The following is a 20,122-nucleotide window of genomic DNA, read 5'->3' as shown; positions in this document are numbered from 1 at the left end:
AAGAAAACTAGACTGAGCATTCGATCTGTAGTAAAGACATGGACAAATCACTGAATGCATTTGTTCTTAAAGTGTTATGAGTGTGTTATGTAAATGAGCATAAAGTAGTGCAATGTCGGTGTGCGGCGAGCATCGACTCCTTTTGGCCCAGACGAGACAGCCACAATCACCAGCCAAGGGTAAAACCCACATCCTACAGGGTCAGCCTCAAAACAAGAACTTTGATTCGCCCCGCTGTAAATACCCAACCGTGTGATTTGTGCAACGGTGCCAAATGCGTTGCTGCGGGGAGACTTTTCAGAATGTGCAGTGATGCTAGTTATAGAATAAAAAGGGAAGTGTGGTGAAAAGAGGCAGAGTGCTAACATGAACGTGGGGCGTTCAGGTCCGCTAGAGTGGAGGAAGAGGAAGACAGGTGTTCAAGACTTTGCTCAACAGATGTTGAAATGTCCCGAGCGTCTGTTGAGGGCAAACGGAAGTTTGCTCGCAGGCAAGTAGGTCTCGCTGCAACATGTGTTCAACTGTTGCCCCACATCGCACTGCAGGGATGGATTTGTGTCTTTTCAACACCTTACTTTCAGTCCATAAACAAATACAGCGTGGTCTTCCTAAAGAGAAAGCTTGATGCATTTTCAGTTGTGGTAAAACAGCACAATAAAAAAAAAATCTTAAAGATAAAGATCACAATCAGCTGCCATTTTGTAGCCCTCACATTAGAGTCAGCAATGCTACTTACACTTGCCCAGACTTTTTTTTGTACGTAATCATATATCATACTTACATAGTCTTGCAGTCCAGACATACTTTTCAGTGTCATTCCGTGGAACTGTGCACACAAAATCAATTCTAGCCTGTTATCGGTGGCCTATCAAGTCCATTTATACGTCAAATACAAATATTTACACTTCAAATATATTCAGAGCTGAGTTGAGCTGCGGCCAAAGCACGTATTGCCCTTTGCCATCCAGATAGAGTTTCACTTTGCCCCTGAAAAAGCACCCAGCCCTTCACTAAAAAGAGCTTGTGTCTAATGTGTCTCCCTTTGGACGGGAACATATGTTTCTTTCTTTCAATGGAGACAGGCACACACAGACAGAGAGGGAGAGAAAAAAAATGGGGATGAAGGAAGGAAACGGGTCATATTGGGTGATCATTTAGCAGTGGCGTCGGCGTTTAAGTCCCGGCTGTCACCTTACTGAACAAACACTGCCTCTGTGTTGAGCTGATATGGTCTTTGTGGATGGAAGGCTGGGTGAGGCTCGGTGGAGTTTGCCGTTCATGTGGTTTCGTCTCGGCTGCAATCTCATGAAAAAGGGAAAGAAAAAAACTTTACACTTCTACACTCTTCAAATCACTTGAACTCACACCTATTTCCATGTGCTTCAAAGCACAGGGGAAATAGAGCAAAGCAACATCTGAAGTTATTCTGCAGCACAGATAAAACACTATCAGGAAATAAAAAGACACACACACACACACACACACACACACTCACTCACTCACTCACTGAAAACAAAGCGTGGCACAGCACGCCCATTGCTTCAAAACACAGCCACCGCCTTTCACTACATCGTTAATACCAGACATTTTATATCAAGCGTTTTTATTTGTTGTTCATAAGACTTCCATAATGCTTTCCGATGATGCGACCGCTACTCTGAGAGGAGGCAAGTAAATCTACAGCCTTTAGCGTCCATTTCGACTCCTGGTGCATATTGAGCGCTGCTGTTTTAGGCCTCATGTGTGCATTGGCCCCCATCTCCCAGCTCTATCTTGTGGTTATGATATCATAGAGAGAAAAACAAGGGCATTTTCTCCTAAGTGCACCTTGACACATTAAATATTCATCCGACCACAGAAACCCCTCTGAAATGGGGATGGTGTGGAGCTCTCGCACCCCTCTGGCCCCCGGCTCTGGAGGAGATGGAAGTCAAATGTTGGCGGTCGAGGCAGACACGCTGTGGCTACAGTCAGGGTCAACTGGACAAAGAGAGCCTATTAACACAAGGTTTAACTGGAGCATATAGGTTCCGTCTCCCTGGCTGTGACTCTACTGATTCAGGTAGACGTTGAGAGGAAAGTTATTCACTGCAGAAAAGTATTAATAAGACTCAATAGTCAGGGAAGAAATCAAGCTTAAAGTAGGGCTGTCAGAGGACTTGAACCACATACGGGGAGGTACCGGTATATGGTGGTGATTTTAGCTCAAGTCAGATCTAAAGAACTTATGTATGGCCAAAATCCAAGTGAGAAGGAGAAGGGGCATTTTAAGGGAAAAATTATTCCCCTTTGGATTAGAAGAAATACGTGTGCTGCATTCCTGATTGGTGTATTGAGTGTCCAAAAGACAGTCAGAGAGAAACACAGACAAAAGTGAAAGAAAGTTTTGCGCCGCCTCTCTTGTTGATTAGTGATGTTAACAGCGACTGTGGGCTCCGGGTTGATGAGCTCCAGGCTTTGTTCTGATGAGGCTAAACGTCTCCCTCTGACAGCCCACTGAACCCCCTACTGGACGCTATGAACTGAGTGTCGCCAAACCCACTGTCAACTTGCCAGCTGGAACTGGGCCACGGGATCCACAGCTAGTGTACGTGTATGTGTGTGCGCTCGTGTGCAAAGCTCAATGATCACTTTCATCCCTAAAGAGCCAGTCAATTCCTCTCAGACCACCATTGGCCACAGAAAAAGAAACTGACCAATTATCATTTTTTTCCCTGCCCGTCTGTCTTTTTTTTCCAACCAGCGAGCGGTGGGATGTATCATTTCCCTGACCTCAGCCGTTTGAGGTGGTGTAAATCTCTTAATAACTACACAAGGACACATATAGGGGCTATATTTGGAGGGCTGCTTCCCCTGGCCGCCCCTGCTCTGGCCTGGAACAGACAGTAGCCACAGTGTCTATGTGGGTGATGGAGCCTGGACCTGGCGCTGTGTGTGCGTGTGCGTGCGTGTGTCCGAAAGCGACAGTAGGAGAGAGAAAACCCTGGCCTTCATTCCTTCCATCACCGTTTAAAAAGAAGGCAGACTGGCCGCATGCATGTGAGCATGAATAAAAAAGATGTTCCTGACTAACTGCACGGAGCGAACTGGTGGGCCGATGAGTTAAATCACACACATACACACACACGTACAGAGTCCTTTCCCTTGGCGTCCTACGTCCTAGTGCTCGGGGGAAAACAAACAGCAACAGAATCGCTGTCTCTGCTCAGACAGATTAGTCATGACCACGTCTTACTCTTTCTCAACACAAGTTAAGTGCATCGTAACTGTTAATAAGTGGGTGTGAATCAAGCAGCACCAAAGTATTCTGTGCTGCACTTTTGACAGTTTGGACAGCAGGAAGTTTGATTTTAGAGCTCGTGTGCATTCAGACATTGTGTCTGTGCATCCGTGTGCGGCTCTGTGCCCTGTCTGTATCTGTAGGGATGTGTGTTGGGGGGGATGGGGGATGGGGGGCGTCAAAGCTAGACATTTCTATATAGTTCGTAAAGGAGGGGATTGAGGGGAGGTGGTGGTGGTCACAAACAAATGGACAGAGCGGTAAACGAGAGGAAACTTTACCCATGGGTCAGCCTCTGAGGGAAGATATATTGCCCATGGGTCAGTGGAGAGAAAGGACGGGCAAAATCCATATTGGTCCGTCTGCCTTGCCCCCTTTATATAGTGATAAAATATTCAAATCCAGCCATTACTTCACATTAGGCCACTCTGTAGAGATGCCAGGGAGAAAACCACAGAATGTATACATGCTGGTTCGCACACAGTTTTGGTGCATTGATAGTTACATTAAAATCTCTTCCTCCCATTAGAGGCACAGCCCTCATCCGGACTCACGTCTTGACATTTAAGGTGTGTTCACATGTGGAGCATGCGCATGTTGTGTCCATGTGGAACATGTGTATTTGTACATGTAAGTGTACATGTGAGTGTTTACATAAAAGGCATGAACAGGGTTTTTTTTTCCTTCTTCTTACCATCTCCCTGAGTGGGGACATCAAAGTGATAAGCGCGCTTAGTGTTTTGGTTTGTTTTCTGCGTCTGGATAAAAGAGATGCTGCAGATATGCTTCACTTGCTCAGGGTTAATTCTCACCTCCTATACAAACACACACACACACGCACACAAACAAACACATACATCTGCAAAAGCTCTTACAGTCCCTCTCTTTCTCTCTGTTATTTAAGACTGATGACTACATGGTTTGGTAGCCTTGTCTGGGTGTTTCCTTCTGACTAAGTGCTTTGTCAGTCAGACCTGTGTGTGTGTGTGTGTGTGTGTGTGTGTGTGTGTGTGTGTGTGTGTGTGTGTGTGTGTGTGTGTGTGTGTGTGTGTGTGTGTGTGTGTGTGTGTGTGTGTGTGTGTGTGTGTGTTGAAGATAAACATCGCTTAACTTCATCAAATTCGCAGAAACGCCTGATGTAACAAGTCATAGTTCATTACTTCTTAGACTTAAGGTTCAGGGAAAACAACATTCCTCAGGCAATTATTTTCAACCACTTACGATATGGTTATCGGCGGATGACGCGGCAGCAGGTGCAGCTTGGGCAACACTTAGCGTCTAGCCAATGTATTTCAAGGTCTGCTATCATTCTAATAATATTTTTGTATTTGGAAGCTGAAAACATGGTGACAGTCTCCCCCTCTCTCTCCCCCTGTATATGATTCAATCCTGTGTGTGTGTGTGTGTGTGTGTGTGTGTGTGTGTGTGTGTGTGTGTGTGTGTGTGTGTGTGTGTGTGTGTGAATTACAAATCAAATGAGGATGTTGATGGTCTTCACAGTCCTGAATCCCGTTAATTACACTTCAGACAAAGACAGCTTCTTTTACCACGACAAACCGCCCAGATCCATTTAGCAAGTAGGGGTGAGAAGTTTTCCAAAAAAGGACTCTTATTGTTTTTGCTCGCTGGAAATATAAAAGCGCCATTTTGTGCAATTTTCATTCAGGTGGTAAATTGGCAAGACCTTGATTTCTCCCTTACCCATCCTGCTCATGTTGCTTTTTCAGGGCACAGAGTGAAGCTTGAAGACCCGCAGAAGATGCAGTTCTCCGACAGGCTGTCGGAGATCGAGCGCTACCAGCGGAGTATGCGAATAGGCCCAGTGAACAACAATCCCCGCCCCATCCACCAATCCCACCTCAGCACCACACAAGGTGAGAATCACTGACTCCATACAACCACAACCAACCAACCTTCCCATAACCACCACCACACTGTCACTCGATGAACTGCCATTAAATACTTCCTTCAATAAAACAAACATTTAGTTTTATTTGGCCAGTGGGTAAGCTTTCTGCAACACAAATCTGTTACACATCAACACAGGACAAGCCATTCACCCAGAATTCAACTGAGCCATGTGCCTCCTTCCTCTAGGAGGGCTTTTGAGTTTTGTTTCACTAATCTGGGAGCTGTTATACATGTTGGTCATCCAAGGGGAAGCTCGTGTCAGCTCTGTCCCCGGATGCCCTGCGTTGGTGGGTCTGGGCCCCACAGTGTGCAGGGTTGAGTCTGTGGCCAGGTGGCGTGGCGGGCGCTGCCAACCCAGCTTGGCCTGGGTGCTGACGCTGGCCTCCACACACACACACACACACACACACACACACACACACACACACACACACACACACACACACACACACACACACACACACACACACACACACACACACACACACACACACACACACACACACACACACACACACACACACACACACACACACACACACACACTACAGCCTCAGGAATGTAACAGCCGCCTGCTACCTTGGCAATCACGTCACTCTCAGACTGGTCGAATGTGTGGGGGCGTGGGGGGGGGGGGGGGGGAGAGGGGCTGAGACTCAGACTGAGGTGGCGCGATGGAGAGTAGGGGGGTTGTTTTGAGCATATGTGTGTGTGTGTGCGCTGTGGACAGCTGCGTGGGTGATGGTCGGAGGGAGGACGAGTGTTTCGCTCTCCATCATATGTCACTGCCTCTGCAACAGGCTGCCATGTCAGGAAGCATGCAGACTAAACACACACACACACACACACACACACACACACACACACACACACACACACACACACACACACACACACACACACACACACACACACACACACACACACAGAGAGAGAGAAAGAGAAAGAGAAAGAGAGCGAGAGAGAATATGTTTTCCTCTCCCGCCTACTCTCTAGTTCTCATGCTTGTTAATGAATCTCATTACCTTTGTATCGGCATGTCGCTGTGTACAGGAGGGCTTGTTTGGGAGCCCTGGGCCGTGTGTGGGCGGAACAGTATCAGTGTGTATCACAGCTATACACCAGTGTTTGGCCTTGTGCTCCGCTTAGCCAGCGCTGAGTCACCAGTACGGTCCTATCTGACAGCTGACTGTGGAAAACACAGGGTCTTTTACCCCGCACCCCCATGCCCTTACTCACTGTTGGTGTTGATTCTGTTCCCTCGCACGGCCAGTACCAAGCAGATAACATGTCAGCCATTTTAGAAACACCGCCGACCGGTTAAACTGAAAATAAACAGCGCGGAGCTTCAACACAATACAGCCACTGTGATGATAATTTTTGGATGATTTAGAGTTTGGCGTGAGCCCTGTATGTTGTCTGCCAATAAAAAGCCCCCTGCAGCTAAGCTTTTACTGGGAGCTTTAGGTTTCTGAAAGCTGACTTGAATAAAGAAGGTGGTGGGGGGGTGGTGGCTCCAGAGGTGTACAGACTTGGTCCAGACAGCAGACGAAGAGCAGCTCTTTGCTCCGCACTCGTCTGCATCACACAGGATTAGGGCGGGAATTAGAGCGTCACGGGTTCGTCAGGCTTCAAAGGCCTGCGATGTTGCAATGCACACACGTACGGGACGTACACTATGAGTAGACACAACACATTAACATCAGTCGGACCTGTCAGAGACTGTAAAGACCTTGAGCTTCGCGTTACAGCTGCCAGTGACTTGAGGCCGTCTAGAAGAAGTGTGTGTGTGTGTGTGTGTGTGTGTGTGTGTGTGTGTGTGTGTGTGTGTGAGTGAGACAGAGGAGGGGAAGGGCTGTAAAAAACCACACACCTTAATGTGTGGTATTACCATCATGACGGCATACCGCAGGGCAAGAGTGGTAAAATAATTAAATAACAGAGCGGAGGGCCCTTCTCCCTCCCACCTCGTCTATCTGTTTGGATGAGCGGCAGCCTGGAGATGTATGTCATCTCGCAGGATCACACAGAGAGCTCCTGTACGTGTCGGAATCGTGCACAGACAACAGCATTACAGTATTACAATCAAAGCTCAAACAAAAACAGACTTGTAATAAATCCCGCTCAGAGACACAGCGAGATGTTTACATATCAACAGCACACACGTCTCTGCCTACGGAGGCCCCTGCCAGACACTGTTGTATTTTGCAGATACTCTAAATCCTGGGGCCTGTTTGTTTGAGAATTGCCGGTTGATAGATCGCCCATCAACACGTTATAATTAAGTGAATTCCCGTCTCACTGTTACAAAAGATGTTGTCCATTATCCCTGGGCTGGAACCGTGGGTGTTATGTCCTCCCCCCCCTTTGAAGACAAGTGAATAAGAAACTACAGTGTCATCTCCTCCTAAAGCCTCCTTGCTTCATTTTGTTGTCTGAGCCATGAAATACTGTCTCAGTTTTGTTGTCAACAGGACATGTCTTCAGACATCTGCTCAACGTTACACTGGATTCTTAAATCACACACACGCACGCACGCACGCACGCACACACGCGATTGCAACATAGGCACATTGAAAACTCAAAACACACACACACACACAGAGAGAGAGAGAGAGAGAGAGAGAGAGAGAGAGAGAGAGAGAGAGACAGACAGACAGACAGACAGACAGACAGAACACAGTTCCGTGCTAGTGTTGCAAGCTCTCTGTTAGTGCCCCAGACAGACAGGGTAATTAAGAGCTCATTACAGTGCATGCAGTGACAGGATTCCTGTACGCTGGCAGACGCTGCATTGGCTGCTTGTTTTTGTTCTTCGTTGGCCACAGGTAAGCCTGCTAGACATGTGGAATGATTCTCGGATAAGGGCGGAGGCAGTGTGTGTGTGTGTGTGTGTGTGTGTGTGTGTGTGTGTGCGTGTGTGTGCGTGTGTGTGGCCGTGTGTATGTGGTTGGAAATGCGTGGTTCAGCTACTGCAGTCGAGCAAATCTGACACTTAGACAATCAAGTACTAAATTGTTAGTCTGGTTTTCAAAACCTCAAGTGAGGTACCTGAGTATACTATGTGTGTCTGTGGGTGGCAGTCCAACCCCCCCTCCCTTCCTCTGATAAAGAATGCTGTTTCTACCCTAACTGTAGCATCGCATTTATAATCTATACATATTTCTTTCCCGTCCTGAGAAAAGCAGACAGCGGTTTGGAAATTTAGATTTCAGTGTAAAGCGGACAACAGACACAGTTTTACCTTGTTCCGTTTGAAATGCAGACAGAGCTCAACAAGCCCCTGGCACAGCCTCTAACAAGTGAGCCGAGACGAAAGCGGCTCTTTTAACTTAAATGTATTTTAAAAGTGGGAGGGAGCGAGAGAGAGAAAGAGAGTGGTAAAAAGAAATACAGCGGCAATTGAATCATCCCAAAAGAAAGTCCTGGCACTTTTTGAGGTGGTATCGTTTAACATGTTATTTGTTCCAACACCTGTGAGTTCCTCTCTGAAGATGAATATCAGATACTAGCATAACGTTCCGCCATCAAGTCAAGTGCTCAGTGCTTTGATGATGGCCCAAAAGCATATGTGTGTGTGTGTGTGTGTGTGTGTGTGTGTGTGTGTGTGTGTGTGTGTGTGTGTGTGTGTGTGTGTGCCTGTCTAAGTGTGTGACCCATGCGGTGATGTTATTAAAAATGACAGTGAAATGTTGAAATAATATATGACACAGTTCATTTTTAAACGTACTCAGCATTAGTCTTGCTAATTCTGTTTTAAAAAAGGGGCAAACTTTTCCCGGTAATGCCACTTCCACAAATGTTGGTACCTCTGGCTTCCTGCTGCACAACTGGCACACATGTGCTGCAGCTGTGCCCCTCCGGTTCAGTATGTTCGGGCCGCGGCCTCTGGACCGGACTTGAGAAAAAGTCCCGTTTGATGGAGGACCAGCCCAATGCAGCCCAACGTGCCCCTCCCGCCTCGTCCACAGTGACCACACTGTTTACTCCACATAAACAAGCTGGTCCGGCCCCCCAGGTTCGAGGCAGTACTCCGCTACTGGCGCTCACACTAATTCACACATCCAGGACGACATGATCAGCCAATTAGAAGCAAGAGCGAGACAGGAAATTAGCACCGTCAGGTAGCTGTGGTATGGACTTTGGAGCATAGCTGTCACACTAGTTGGGTTTCATGCTGAATTCTGCCAAACCCGAGCAGGAAGCTGTCCCTCTGAGGCCAATACAACCAAAACGAGCAGGAATCTGGACCAGTCCTTTAGACACTCTGTTTTACTTCTATACGCCACTATTTACATAATATGTCAATGGCCGCCACGGAGTTTATTTGTTATGGTGCCTGAAAGCTTCACTTGTGGTTACTCGCTTTTTGTGACCCTGAGATGAATAATTCAAACTGAAAATGTTTCTGTTCTCCTCCAACACAAAAAAAAATGAATCTTTTGAAGCTGCCTGCTCGGTGGAAAAAAAAAAAAAGAAGAAAAAAAGAGAAGTGAGAGCAAGTTGTTTTTTACCAGACTCAACTGTTTGTGTAAGTTATAATTTCACATCAGAGTCGGGCTGCGTTTTACATTTCAGCAATTACAGAAACTACATGTGTGCCATGAACAGTCTCTATTGAGTCTGGGGAGAAGGGAAGGGCCGGGGGACGACGAGCTCTCAAAGAGAACATAGGATTTTTCAGCCCATGTGTTTGTTTTCGCTCATGTTATAAGTGAGGGCTCAAAAGACATATCAAATGTCCCACATAGCTGAGCCAAGGCCGTGTTCCTCCCCTCTCTAACACGCTCTCTTTCTCTCTCTCCTTCCCTTGCTGGCGTCTTTCTTTCTCTCTTGCTTGCTCTCTCACATTCTCTCCCCGTTGCGACGCCTAAGGCCTAAGCGAAGCAGGAAGCCAGCACAAGGACTGGCATTCACTGTGTCTCAATGACACGCTTCATTATGGCGGGCGCATTACATGTCTCAGAGGCGTTTCTGGATCCCAAAGTCACGAGGATGGACGGCATATCCCCGGCCATCCCTTTGATCCACACACGCACTTTAAAAGCAGTGCATGTGTTTATTTGTGTCCTCCCAAAAACTACACTGGCAGCACCCCAAAGCAACTTATTAGTGACGCAGTTGCCACTTCTTCCCATTTCAGCCCCTTCCTTCCCCACTCCGAGGCTCCACCCAGGGGGTTGGGCCTCTTATTAACAGGGGTAATCTGTGCCTCTGGTATTGACGTTGTCTGCTGGCCAATCAAAATATTTGAAGGAAATGTTTATTTTCTTGAGCGAATCGTACCAGCTGCTTGCAAGCCTTTCTGAATAAGGCCATTTATGCGTAAGAATTTGCCATTGTGAGGCATAGTGCAGGACCTCTCGCAGACTGAGTGCTGATTTGGGCCTTTGCAAAGGAAGCGGAGGAGCTCCAGGGGAAGCAAAGATCTTACACAGGCTGAGCCCGGTTCGGCTACGCAGCCCAGCGTCAGCCCCCTCCCTGCCGCTGGCATCCTTCGCCATCCCTAATTGCCCCCGACAGGAGGTTAGGAGTTTAGTATATTGCGGTGTCTCAACAGCGGAGGGCAGAGTCATAGTGATAACACATGTTTTCTGTCTCTATGATGAAAATATTTACGTGCGTTTGAGGGAAAAACAATGAGTTCAAAGGCACGTAGACTAGACTTCTGTACAAGCCATGTCCACAGATCTCTGTTCGAGTTGCCTTGTAACAAATGCACCCTCTCAGACCGGGAGCAAACAGCCCCTGCTTGTGTCAGGCCTCCTGCGGTGTGGCCGTTGAGTGTGAAGCAGGGTCCCACGCGTTGGGCCAGTAGGTCCGTGACCCCGCATCGCTTCCTGACAGCTTGGCTGGACAGGCTAGTGAGTGTCCTGCGCTTCACAGGTCTCCGCTGCCTCTGCAGTGTCTCGTCTGAAAGACCCAAAAATATCTCCCATGCACCCATCAGGCATGTTTTTCCAAGCCGTGTCTCACTCTGGTGAGAAAACCACCCCTCCTCTTCCCAGTCTTCGCTGCTCAGTCAGCAGAGGCCAACCTGTGACAGGAAGACACAAGACTCCAAACCGCCAGATGTCAAGACAGTTTTGACAAGTCTGTCATGGATGGCTTTTTTGGAACATGCTTCAGATTTCTATGGCACAGGCAGCAACTTCCCCACCCCCACAATCAGCTCATTTCTCTGCATTTCACCAGAATTTCTATTTTTTTTTTAAATTTCTGCATGAACGTCCACTGATGTCACGTTGACCTACTCTTCATGTTATGTGTTACACCAGCCCTGTGGCAGGAGCAGATGGAGACCCCCGCTCTGAAAACCTGCAAGGTGGAGGAGGACCTGAGACCATGGCCTGGTGAGACATGCAATATCCTGTCTAACTTCTTTGTGACCAAGCTTTTGGCAACTCTTCCGAGGGCCTTTTTAAACGTTTTGTTGTTGACCAAACCTGAGGTGAATCAGAAAAATTTGCATGCCCGTGCTTTGGTGTGTGCGTTGATGAGAAAATTGTTTCCAAGAGTGGTTGTTGGCTGCTAAGACAATCATATTGCGAGGCCCAATTAACCAGTAGCATGAGGGGTGAGGTCACCCCATGTCCTAAATTACCAAGTATGAGCATACAGGCTCGATAAATACAGAGGAGATAATTGACGCACTTTGGACTGCCAAAGACAGTTCACACCTTCCAAAGGGTACATCTTTTTAAGAACAGCTCTAAACAAACTGGAGATTTCCAAACTTATTAATTTTAATTAGTAGACACTGACACCATTTCAAACAAACAATAGAGAAGTTGAGCAGCTGAATATGCAGGCGTGACTCAGGGTGTGCCACTCGTTGCGACAATTTTGGAGTCGGTTTAGTTTTGCCCATAGGGCATTACTACAACCCAGAACATTCCACGCTGCCGGCCTTCTTCTCCTTCCTCCTCCTCCTCCTCTTATTCTTTCCCTCACCCTTTCATTTGTTGCATTTTTCATCTTTGCTGCCATTGAACACCACCCTCAGTCTCCTGTCCGCCCCCTACCCAGAAACCACCACACCAGACACGCTGAGTCACACACTAACACTGTGATGAGGACAGACATTGAGCACACGGGAAGATAAAGCCTTAGACTGAATTGAATACGATTGAGTGACAGTTATTAAAAGGTTACATTTGAAATTCCTGTCCATTGCCACAGAGACATGGCAGAGATGGAAGAAAGCAAAATGAGTACTGATTAGGGCTGAACGATTAATTGCATTTGCGATAATATTGCAATATGATAAAACGCTATTTTCTAACCGCAAGGTCAAATTGCAAATCGCAATCGCAATATCTGTTAAAAAAAATCGCGATTCAATACTTTCCCCAAATTGTTCATTGTAATCTGCAATTACAGTATACAGTGCAAAGTCTATGGCCAGCAATGAAGTACATCTCTCTTAGATTAACTTAACAAACAAACATATGAATCATGTCAACTTGTTTGTTGATGCATTAGGCAAATCTCTTTTTTTTTTGTAGTTGTAAAACATCCTTTACCTTTGCTTTTACAAGTTGGGGAACATGCAAATCCCTCCACGCTCACATGATAAGGTGCCTAACATGGAAGCTTTGGAGCTGGTGACCACGGTGTCACAGTACAGACAGAGGTGATTATCATTTGCATTCGACACGATGATCCGGCTCCAAAGCCTTGGCTCCTAAATAAACACTGGAAGATCATTTGTGTTCGTTTGGATCTCCGATTCAACTCTGCCCTGGCATCATGCTGCCTTGTTATCATCGCCCTTTTATCAACAGTGAATACTCTGGCCTCCATTTAAACCCCCCGAACCAGTCAGTGAATCAGACAGACATGCTCTATCTCTGGAAGGAGATTTAAAATCCATAATACCACAATAGCCAAGTTTAGGGATGAGATGAGAGAAGACACACTCTCACTGCGCAGCGCGGTGTGTCTTTACATGTGGCTGGATGAACCAGAGGGTTTCTCTCCACATTTTCCTTACCTCCACTCATTTGCCTGAGACACCATTGCCTGGGCGCTGGCCGTCACAGTTTGCATCAAGCCTGAGTAAACATTTCACAGGTGAGCGCTTGGATTTGCATCTCCCCATTGCCAGCCACCGCATGTGGACACACACATATATACACGCGCGCACGCGCGTACAATTACACTTACATGGCCGTCTCAAACGTGGCCTTGTGTTAACAACCAAAATCAGTTTCTCCCATAAGCAAATGAGGCAAACCTCCTGTCATATCTGGGTTACACGCTTGACTGTGGACTAGTGGACCTCTTGAGCTAAGCAAAAAAGGGTTGAGGAGGACTGCGCCCGCGGTGCTGCGGAGTTGAGCGTGTGGTGCTCTGCTTCGGAGCTAGAGGAGAAAAGTAAAATAGAGAGCATTGGAACACTATGTTCTCTATAAAAACCCTGATTCCCCGCTACCCGCTTCATAGCCTGGGAACATCACAGACGGCAGACTGTGCCAGCTCGCCCTCTGGGGTCCATCCCCTCTCCTGTCCCTGCAATTTAGTCAACACATTTCAGATGAGCCTAATGGAGATCATGTGTGGTTTTGGGCCGCAGAGGTTACAGGCAGCTACTACTAGGCTCAGCTAGGAAGACCCTCTCTGCCAAAGATACACCACTGTTACCACAGCCATAACAGTGAGGCCTGTACTTACACTGGGTGGGGGAGGGTGGGGATGCAGTAAGGTATGCAACATGGTTAAAGGGGAGGATAAGCAGACAGCAAAACTTTGCTCCTCAACTATAGAACAGTTTGTTTAGCCCTCTCCTCCAGAGGGAGCTACTGTAATGTAGAGCATTTCGGGGTGGCAGCAGGCTCCCGCTGGCTCACGGCCAAGAGGCTGGTGCTGCACAAGCCCATTAAGGTGTTGTGATAAGTGTCCAGTCCAGTTTCCGTTGACAGAACACAGGAGTCGGTCCCCACCGCAGTTTAGCCAACACGTTTCCACCGACTCCAATTAAACGGAGATCCTGAGCAGGGTGGGCCGCAGCAGCCAGAGTCATCAAGTCCCCCACGCCACACATCCCCTCCCCAGCTTCACCCTGAAGCCTAAATTTAGCGCGGACAGAGAAAGGGAGACACAGAGAGAGAGAGAGAGAAAGACAGAGACGGAGGGGAGGGGGGTAGACAGAGAGCACAAAGACTTTTTGGGAGTCCGGTAGGAATTAGTGGGCCGACTCCACTTCACCCGAATCAACAGCAGCTGAAGGCTTGAATTTTCCTCGCGTGAAATCAGATATGGAGCCTGGTAGACTCTGGAAAAAGAAACAGCCCCCCCACCGCCAAACTCCCTCATCCCAAAAAGAAGAGGAAATTCAACTGCAGAAGTGTGCTGTAAAAGAAAAAAGAAAAAGAGAGAGTCTAGCAGGGGCCATGGAAATTGCAAAGGAACAGATTTTTTTTTTCGTAGCTGAAAATGGACCCAGTTCTCCAGACATAGGGAAAAGACATTTCAACAAGACCGTGGCACGCAAGTTTGGCATTCTCCCCCCTCAGGGCTGTGGCGTGCAAGCGCTTGCTATTTCACAAATACAAGCTCTCTTTTCTCTGCCATCCAAATCCACATTTTACACTTGCAGTCATGTGGGCACATTGGACCCGTGAAAGCCACATGCGGACAAACAAATGATTATGGATGGAAGGTGTGCGTGCGTGTAGGTGGTTGTGTGCGTGTCTACATGTGGCAGGTGTGGATGGAGTGTCATGTACATTGACACCAGGTATGAGGAACTCTCCCTCGTCACTGTACAACCAGGTTAAGGGCGTATACAAGTTGCAGAATATTTTGGCCTGGCCACCTCAGCTTCTTCCAAGATATTTGAGTGCCATGAGCACAAAGACTCAAGACACTTAACTTGTCAGCCAGGACTTCTGCCTGTATTATGATGCATGTCAGGTGACTACCTGATTATAAGCTACAGACTAACCTGAGTATTCAATAAGGATGTGAAATGCTATAGAAGTTTACTAAGCAGGGCCCAAGTGGCTTAATAATCATAAAAACCCCTTCCACGATCTTAATGGGGACCATAACTTTCGTTGTGTTATGGCCCAAACTCAAACGCTCCAGTAGGTGGCAGCGTTCAGAAGTTCTACATGACTTGAGGACTGTGCACGGGTTAAAAAGACCGAAGCTCAGGATGCAAGATCAGCCAATAATACTCTTCAGTTGAGTGAGTGGGGCAATATGGTGTTTGACTTAAGGAACTAAGCTGGTGACAGTGGCGGCCCCCCGAATCTCAGCGAAAGCGAACTGCCAAGTCGAACCCTTGAGCAATATTTCTATTTCCCCTTTGTCAGCTGAATAAATTAGAAGGTGTGCAGTGAAACTGAAGTCCGAACAGCTGGGTTCAACTGTGCTCAGTTACCTGTGAGGTTACACTTAGCAGTTAAATCTGACAGGTCCCGGACTGTGATACACATTAGAAGGTTATTCACATAGAAACACACTTTCTCTTCCTTTGCCGAAACCCACTTTCCTTACATTATCCTTTTCCGTCTCTCCCTCTGCCTCCGACTGTGACAGTCCGCCGCTGTCGCCCAAGTATGATTTACGATGAGTTGCACAACAAGCCATCGGTGTTTATACAGAGCACCCTTCACCACGGACAATACCCCTTTTCATTGGTCGGAGAAAGACGGAATACTGTGCAAGGCTCGTTTTGAGGGAGTGGTAGGACTTAGGGGAGGGGACCTTTTCATAACTTCAGTCTTGTGCACAGGGCTGTGGGATGACGTGCTGTCAGTGCTTGATGACTCTTATTAAGCTAAAAAATGTCTCAGTTCATTACATTGAGCAGACATTTCCGTGGACGGGCATATCGCAAGAAATCTGTGCTCAGAATTGGGGGATTTGGGTTTGCTGACCTTGAAATCTGGGATGTTGTTTTTTTTTTTTAAGTAATAGAAAATGGGAAATCTCTGAACCCATCTTTTTATAATCACAACATCAGTTTTAATCTGTTGCCCTTTGTGTTTCTGCCAACAGGGAGTACAGATCTCTTCCAACAGAGGACCACCTTCCCATCTCTGTCGCCGCTGACTGACCCTCGCTTCTCAGACCCACGCATGCATTACCCTGGGGCCTTCCCTTACTCTGCCAACACCTCCAGCACTGGCATCAGCGGCCTCAGCATGTCAACCGCTTCTAGATACCACACCTACCTGCCCCCACCCTACTCAAACAACCAGAGCCAGAACTTCCAGTCCAATTCCTACCTGTATTACGGCACAGGCTCTGGATCCTACCAGTTCTCCATGGTGGCGCCGGGGAACACCGGGGGCGAACGCTCCCCCACCCGCCTGCTGTCCTGCTCGGGGGCCGGGGGTGCCGGGGGGACCAACAGTCTGATGAATCCTGGCCTGAACACTCAGAACGAGGGGGTGGAAGCCGACGGCAGCCACAGCAACTCGCCCACGGCCATGAGCGCTTCGGGCCGTTTGGATGAGTCCGTCTGGAGGCCATACTGACTGACAGACAGCTAGACAATCAGAGGGTGTGGGAGAAGTGGGGGGGGGGGGGGGGGGGAGTAAAGAAGACAATGAACCCCAAAAAAAAGCTGAACACTGAAAGAAAAACAAAATCTTACCAAAAAAAAAAGATAAATGCTGCATGTTTGTCTTTTATTTCTCCAGCATTCGCTTTAAAATGCTTTTGTGTTTTTACAACTCTCCCAAGACTTCCATGTGTTTTGTAAAGTTTGAGTTAACTCCTGCACCGTACTTAAACGTGTACTCTTAAGAGACTGTAAAAAAACATGTGAATCGGGATGATGTTCAGCCGAGACTGTAAATAGAAGTGAGGATAATTAAACCATCAGAAAGTTTCAGGAACATTTTTCTGGCGTAAACCAAAGACAAAAAGAACCAGAGACAATGGAGCAGATGAGGACAGCTGATGAACTGATAAAACACACTCATCGAGCAGCCTGCTCAGACTGATCCAACTTACAGGGCTGTTGGATAAGAGCGGTCGGACTGAAGGTTCGCTCCGGGAGTGACTCCGACATCCTACCAGGGCGCGGACGCACTGCTGTGGCAATCGGTTCTGTAACGCTTTAATTTCTGTAAAAAAAAATGAAATATTGCAAAAACATCGTCAGTTGTGAAAACATCCTCAGACACATCCAGGGCAGTTTCATGTGCTCACGGTGCATATATGCATATGCAGGTGCCTTATTGCCTCATTCATTATCCAAATGAACACAAAGCCATTGGTGCCACGGTGGACGTTTGAACAAAATCACTGCATATTTGAGAGAAAGGCATCTGATGTGTCAGGACTCACATGATTAAGAAAAAGATTCTCCTCTGCTGTGTCATCAGCGTATCACGTTTCAACAGGACAATGGCTGATGTTTTGAGGAATGTAACAGACAAATGCAGAGGAGTCTTTATCGGGTTCTTCTTTTCCAGGAATGTTTATAGTCCTGTTGTTTCTGCTCTTGACCTTTTTTCTTTAAATTTCCCATCCAATCCCCCTTTTTCTGAAAGTCCTAGACTGGTATTTTTCAACTGGATGACACGGTTTACTTTTGATATTTATTTGAGCCAAATTGTGAGGAAATGTGTGCATATACCCAGAAATCCTAGAGCATTTCTCGCTTCCTTTCCTTTTATACATATATATAAATATAAATACATACAGTATATATACACGATGTTTTGTTAAGTATAAATTTGGAATTTGTGTAATATATTGTTAAATTATGAAAAACAAAATCTTTAATGTAATTATTTTGTCTTCCAATGTAGCTTTGATGCACTAAAAACTTTTATTCCTGATGAACCACGCCCGACAGATTCAGTTAGTCACATGGTGAAACTAGAGCCATAATCTTTTGAACAATTTCCAAACAGCCTTCATCTGCTATAGGAGTCGTTTGCTTAACTTTTGCACTATGTTGGAACTCATTTATCTCATACGGTTTTGCATTTACAAATATCTGAGTCTGCAGAGCTAAATATTGACAAAGAAAAATTCCCGCAGATACATTTGCTGAACAGTGTCCTTTTTTTTTTATTAATCCATAACAATATAATTAATGATTTCAGATTGACACACACACACACACACACACACACACACACACACACACACACACACACACACACACACACACACACACACACACACACACACACACACACACACACACACACACACACACACACACACACACACACAAATTCCCCCTGTCCTGAGGTCATTGCAGTTTCACGTGATCCCTCTGTCCCTGGAGGGGGAAGAGTGTGCAGATGAAGGGATTGAAGGAGGCAGTGGGGTCAGGGTGGTATCTTCTTACAAACACCTAGCACAGTTATGCAAAAAAAGAAAAGAAAAGCTCCCCTTGTTGTGCACAGGTCCCTTTGTTCTGATTAATCAGCGAGCGCTTTGAAGCCTTCACGACGCCGATTCTGTCTCTGCTGGTCTAATTTACTGATCATCGGTGCAAGGGGCTCGCGGCACTGCCAATAATTCATACACCTGCACAGGTTATCTCGGTATAGGCCGCACTGAGGCATTCACGACCGGTATCGGGTGTCCAATGTTTAACCCAGAAAGTCTTCCACAAGAGGGAAGATAGTTAGCAGTCATGACTCTGTACGACGGGTATTTGGTTGCTACGCGGGTGATATTTAATTTCAAAGTGAAAAGTGATCCAAAGCTAGCATTTGCAGCTCAGGTAAAAAAAAAATAAAGACTCTCTGCCTTATTCCTATTTTTTTAAACAATCAGTAACAACGACTCATTCCTATCCCCCTTTGTATTGGAGGAAAACATGTTTCCTGCTCTCTCTTCTGGAGCCTTTATTACCTTACCATACTTACTATTACCTTGTCCATTTTTTATGGGCAAAAAAAATCATGCAGCTAGAGAAACCACATATGAAGTTATATCTGTGTGGTTCATTAAAATGAAAAACCAAAGATCTTCACAACTGCCTGTAATACAGTTTGGATGTTAATGATGGGGAAGATGTGTGGTGAATGAATCATGTCTTGATTGATTGCTAATATCATTCTTAAAGCAAACTGAATTGTATTTGATTGTATATTGGATTAAAAGAGCACAATGTTACATTTTCTTTTATTTCTTTTTAAAAGAATCCCCTTTTCATATACTGAAATGTTACATCATCTTCATGCCTTTGTTTCTCTTTATGCTCAAAGCATGTACATCTGAAAGTGATATGTTAATTTAAGAATCTCATCTACGTATGTTATATCGTTAATGCTTCCATATTGAATGCTTGTAAAATTTGCGGATAATGTAGTTTTTAATCATTTTAATTAAAAAAAACATGTGTCTGACCTTTGCCCTCACACCTTCTGTTCATTTCATTAAAAAGTAAATATCATTATCATTAAAAAACTTTTTATTCAATGAACTCAGGGAGAGGGAATCCTTTTTCTTTCATCTCAAAGGTCCCACCTGCCCTTGTGTGAAAAAACCCCACAAAATTTAGGTTCGATATCTATGGTCACATACATTTCTTGCTTTAAAATAAAAACAGCTCCTTACTAGAACAGTTCTCTAATTTTGAAACTCAATGCTGAAAATTCTGGACTGAGTTTTTACGGTTTAACGAGGCGAGGTGTTGAGTGAAAATGTTAAACGTGGAAGGGCAGGGGGTAATTCATCTTCAGAAAGCCAGACACCGTCACATCAGCTGACAAACGAGCGGGTGGCGGGGGGGGGGGGGGGGGGGGGGGGGGTGGTATAAAAACATAAACATACAATAAAACATATTTATTGTATGTTTTCTTGCATACAATAAATACCAAACATGCCACCGACTCCTTCTCATAACTCAACTCATTGGTAGTTCTTTTCCAATAACTCCCTTCAATAACTATACTCTTCTCTCCCATTAGTGAGACCGTCACTGGCAACTACACACATTTC

General features: G+C 46.2%; 1 protein-coding gene across 2 annotated transcripts in view; it reads left to right on the top strand.

Annotated features, from left to right (window-relative positions):
* runx3 (RUNX family transcription factor 3) overlaps window positions 1–19,527 on the top strand; it is a 48,466-nt gene extending 28,939 nt beyond the window's left edge. The window contains exons 6-8 of one of the 2 annotated variants that reach the window (XM_035609872.2): window positions 5,008–5,154; window positions 11,470–11,544; window positions 16,202–19,527. In XM_035609872.2, coding sequence (XP_035465765.1) covers window positions 5,008–5,154; window positions 11,470–11,544; window positions 16,202–16,683 — 704 coding nt within the window. In that variant the 3' untranslated portion in view covers window positions 16,684–19,527. The remainder of the gene's footprint in view (window positions 1–5,007; window positions 5,155–11,469; window positions 11,545–16,201) is intronic. The other variant, XM_035609873.2, reaches the window with a different exon arrangement.
* Window positions 19,528–20,122: the final 595 nt, after the last annotated feature.

The sequence above is a fragment of the Scophthalmus maximus genome, chromosome 15 (assembly GCF_022379125.1).
Source record: "Scophthalmus maximus strain ysfricsl-2021 chromosome 15, ASM2237912v1, whole genome shotgun sequence".
Classification (NCBI taxonomy): domain Eukaryota; kingdom Metazoa; phylum Chordata; class Actinopteri; order Pleuronectiformes; family Scophthalmidae; genus Scophthalmus; species Scophthalmus maximus.
The sequence above is the reverse complement of the archived record's forward strand: the minus strand, read 5'-3'. Positions and strand labels throughout refer to the sequence as shown.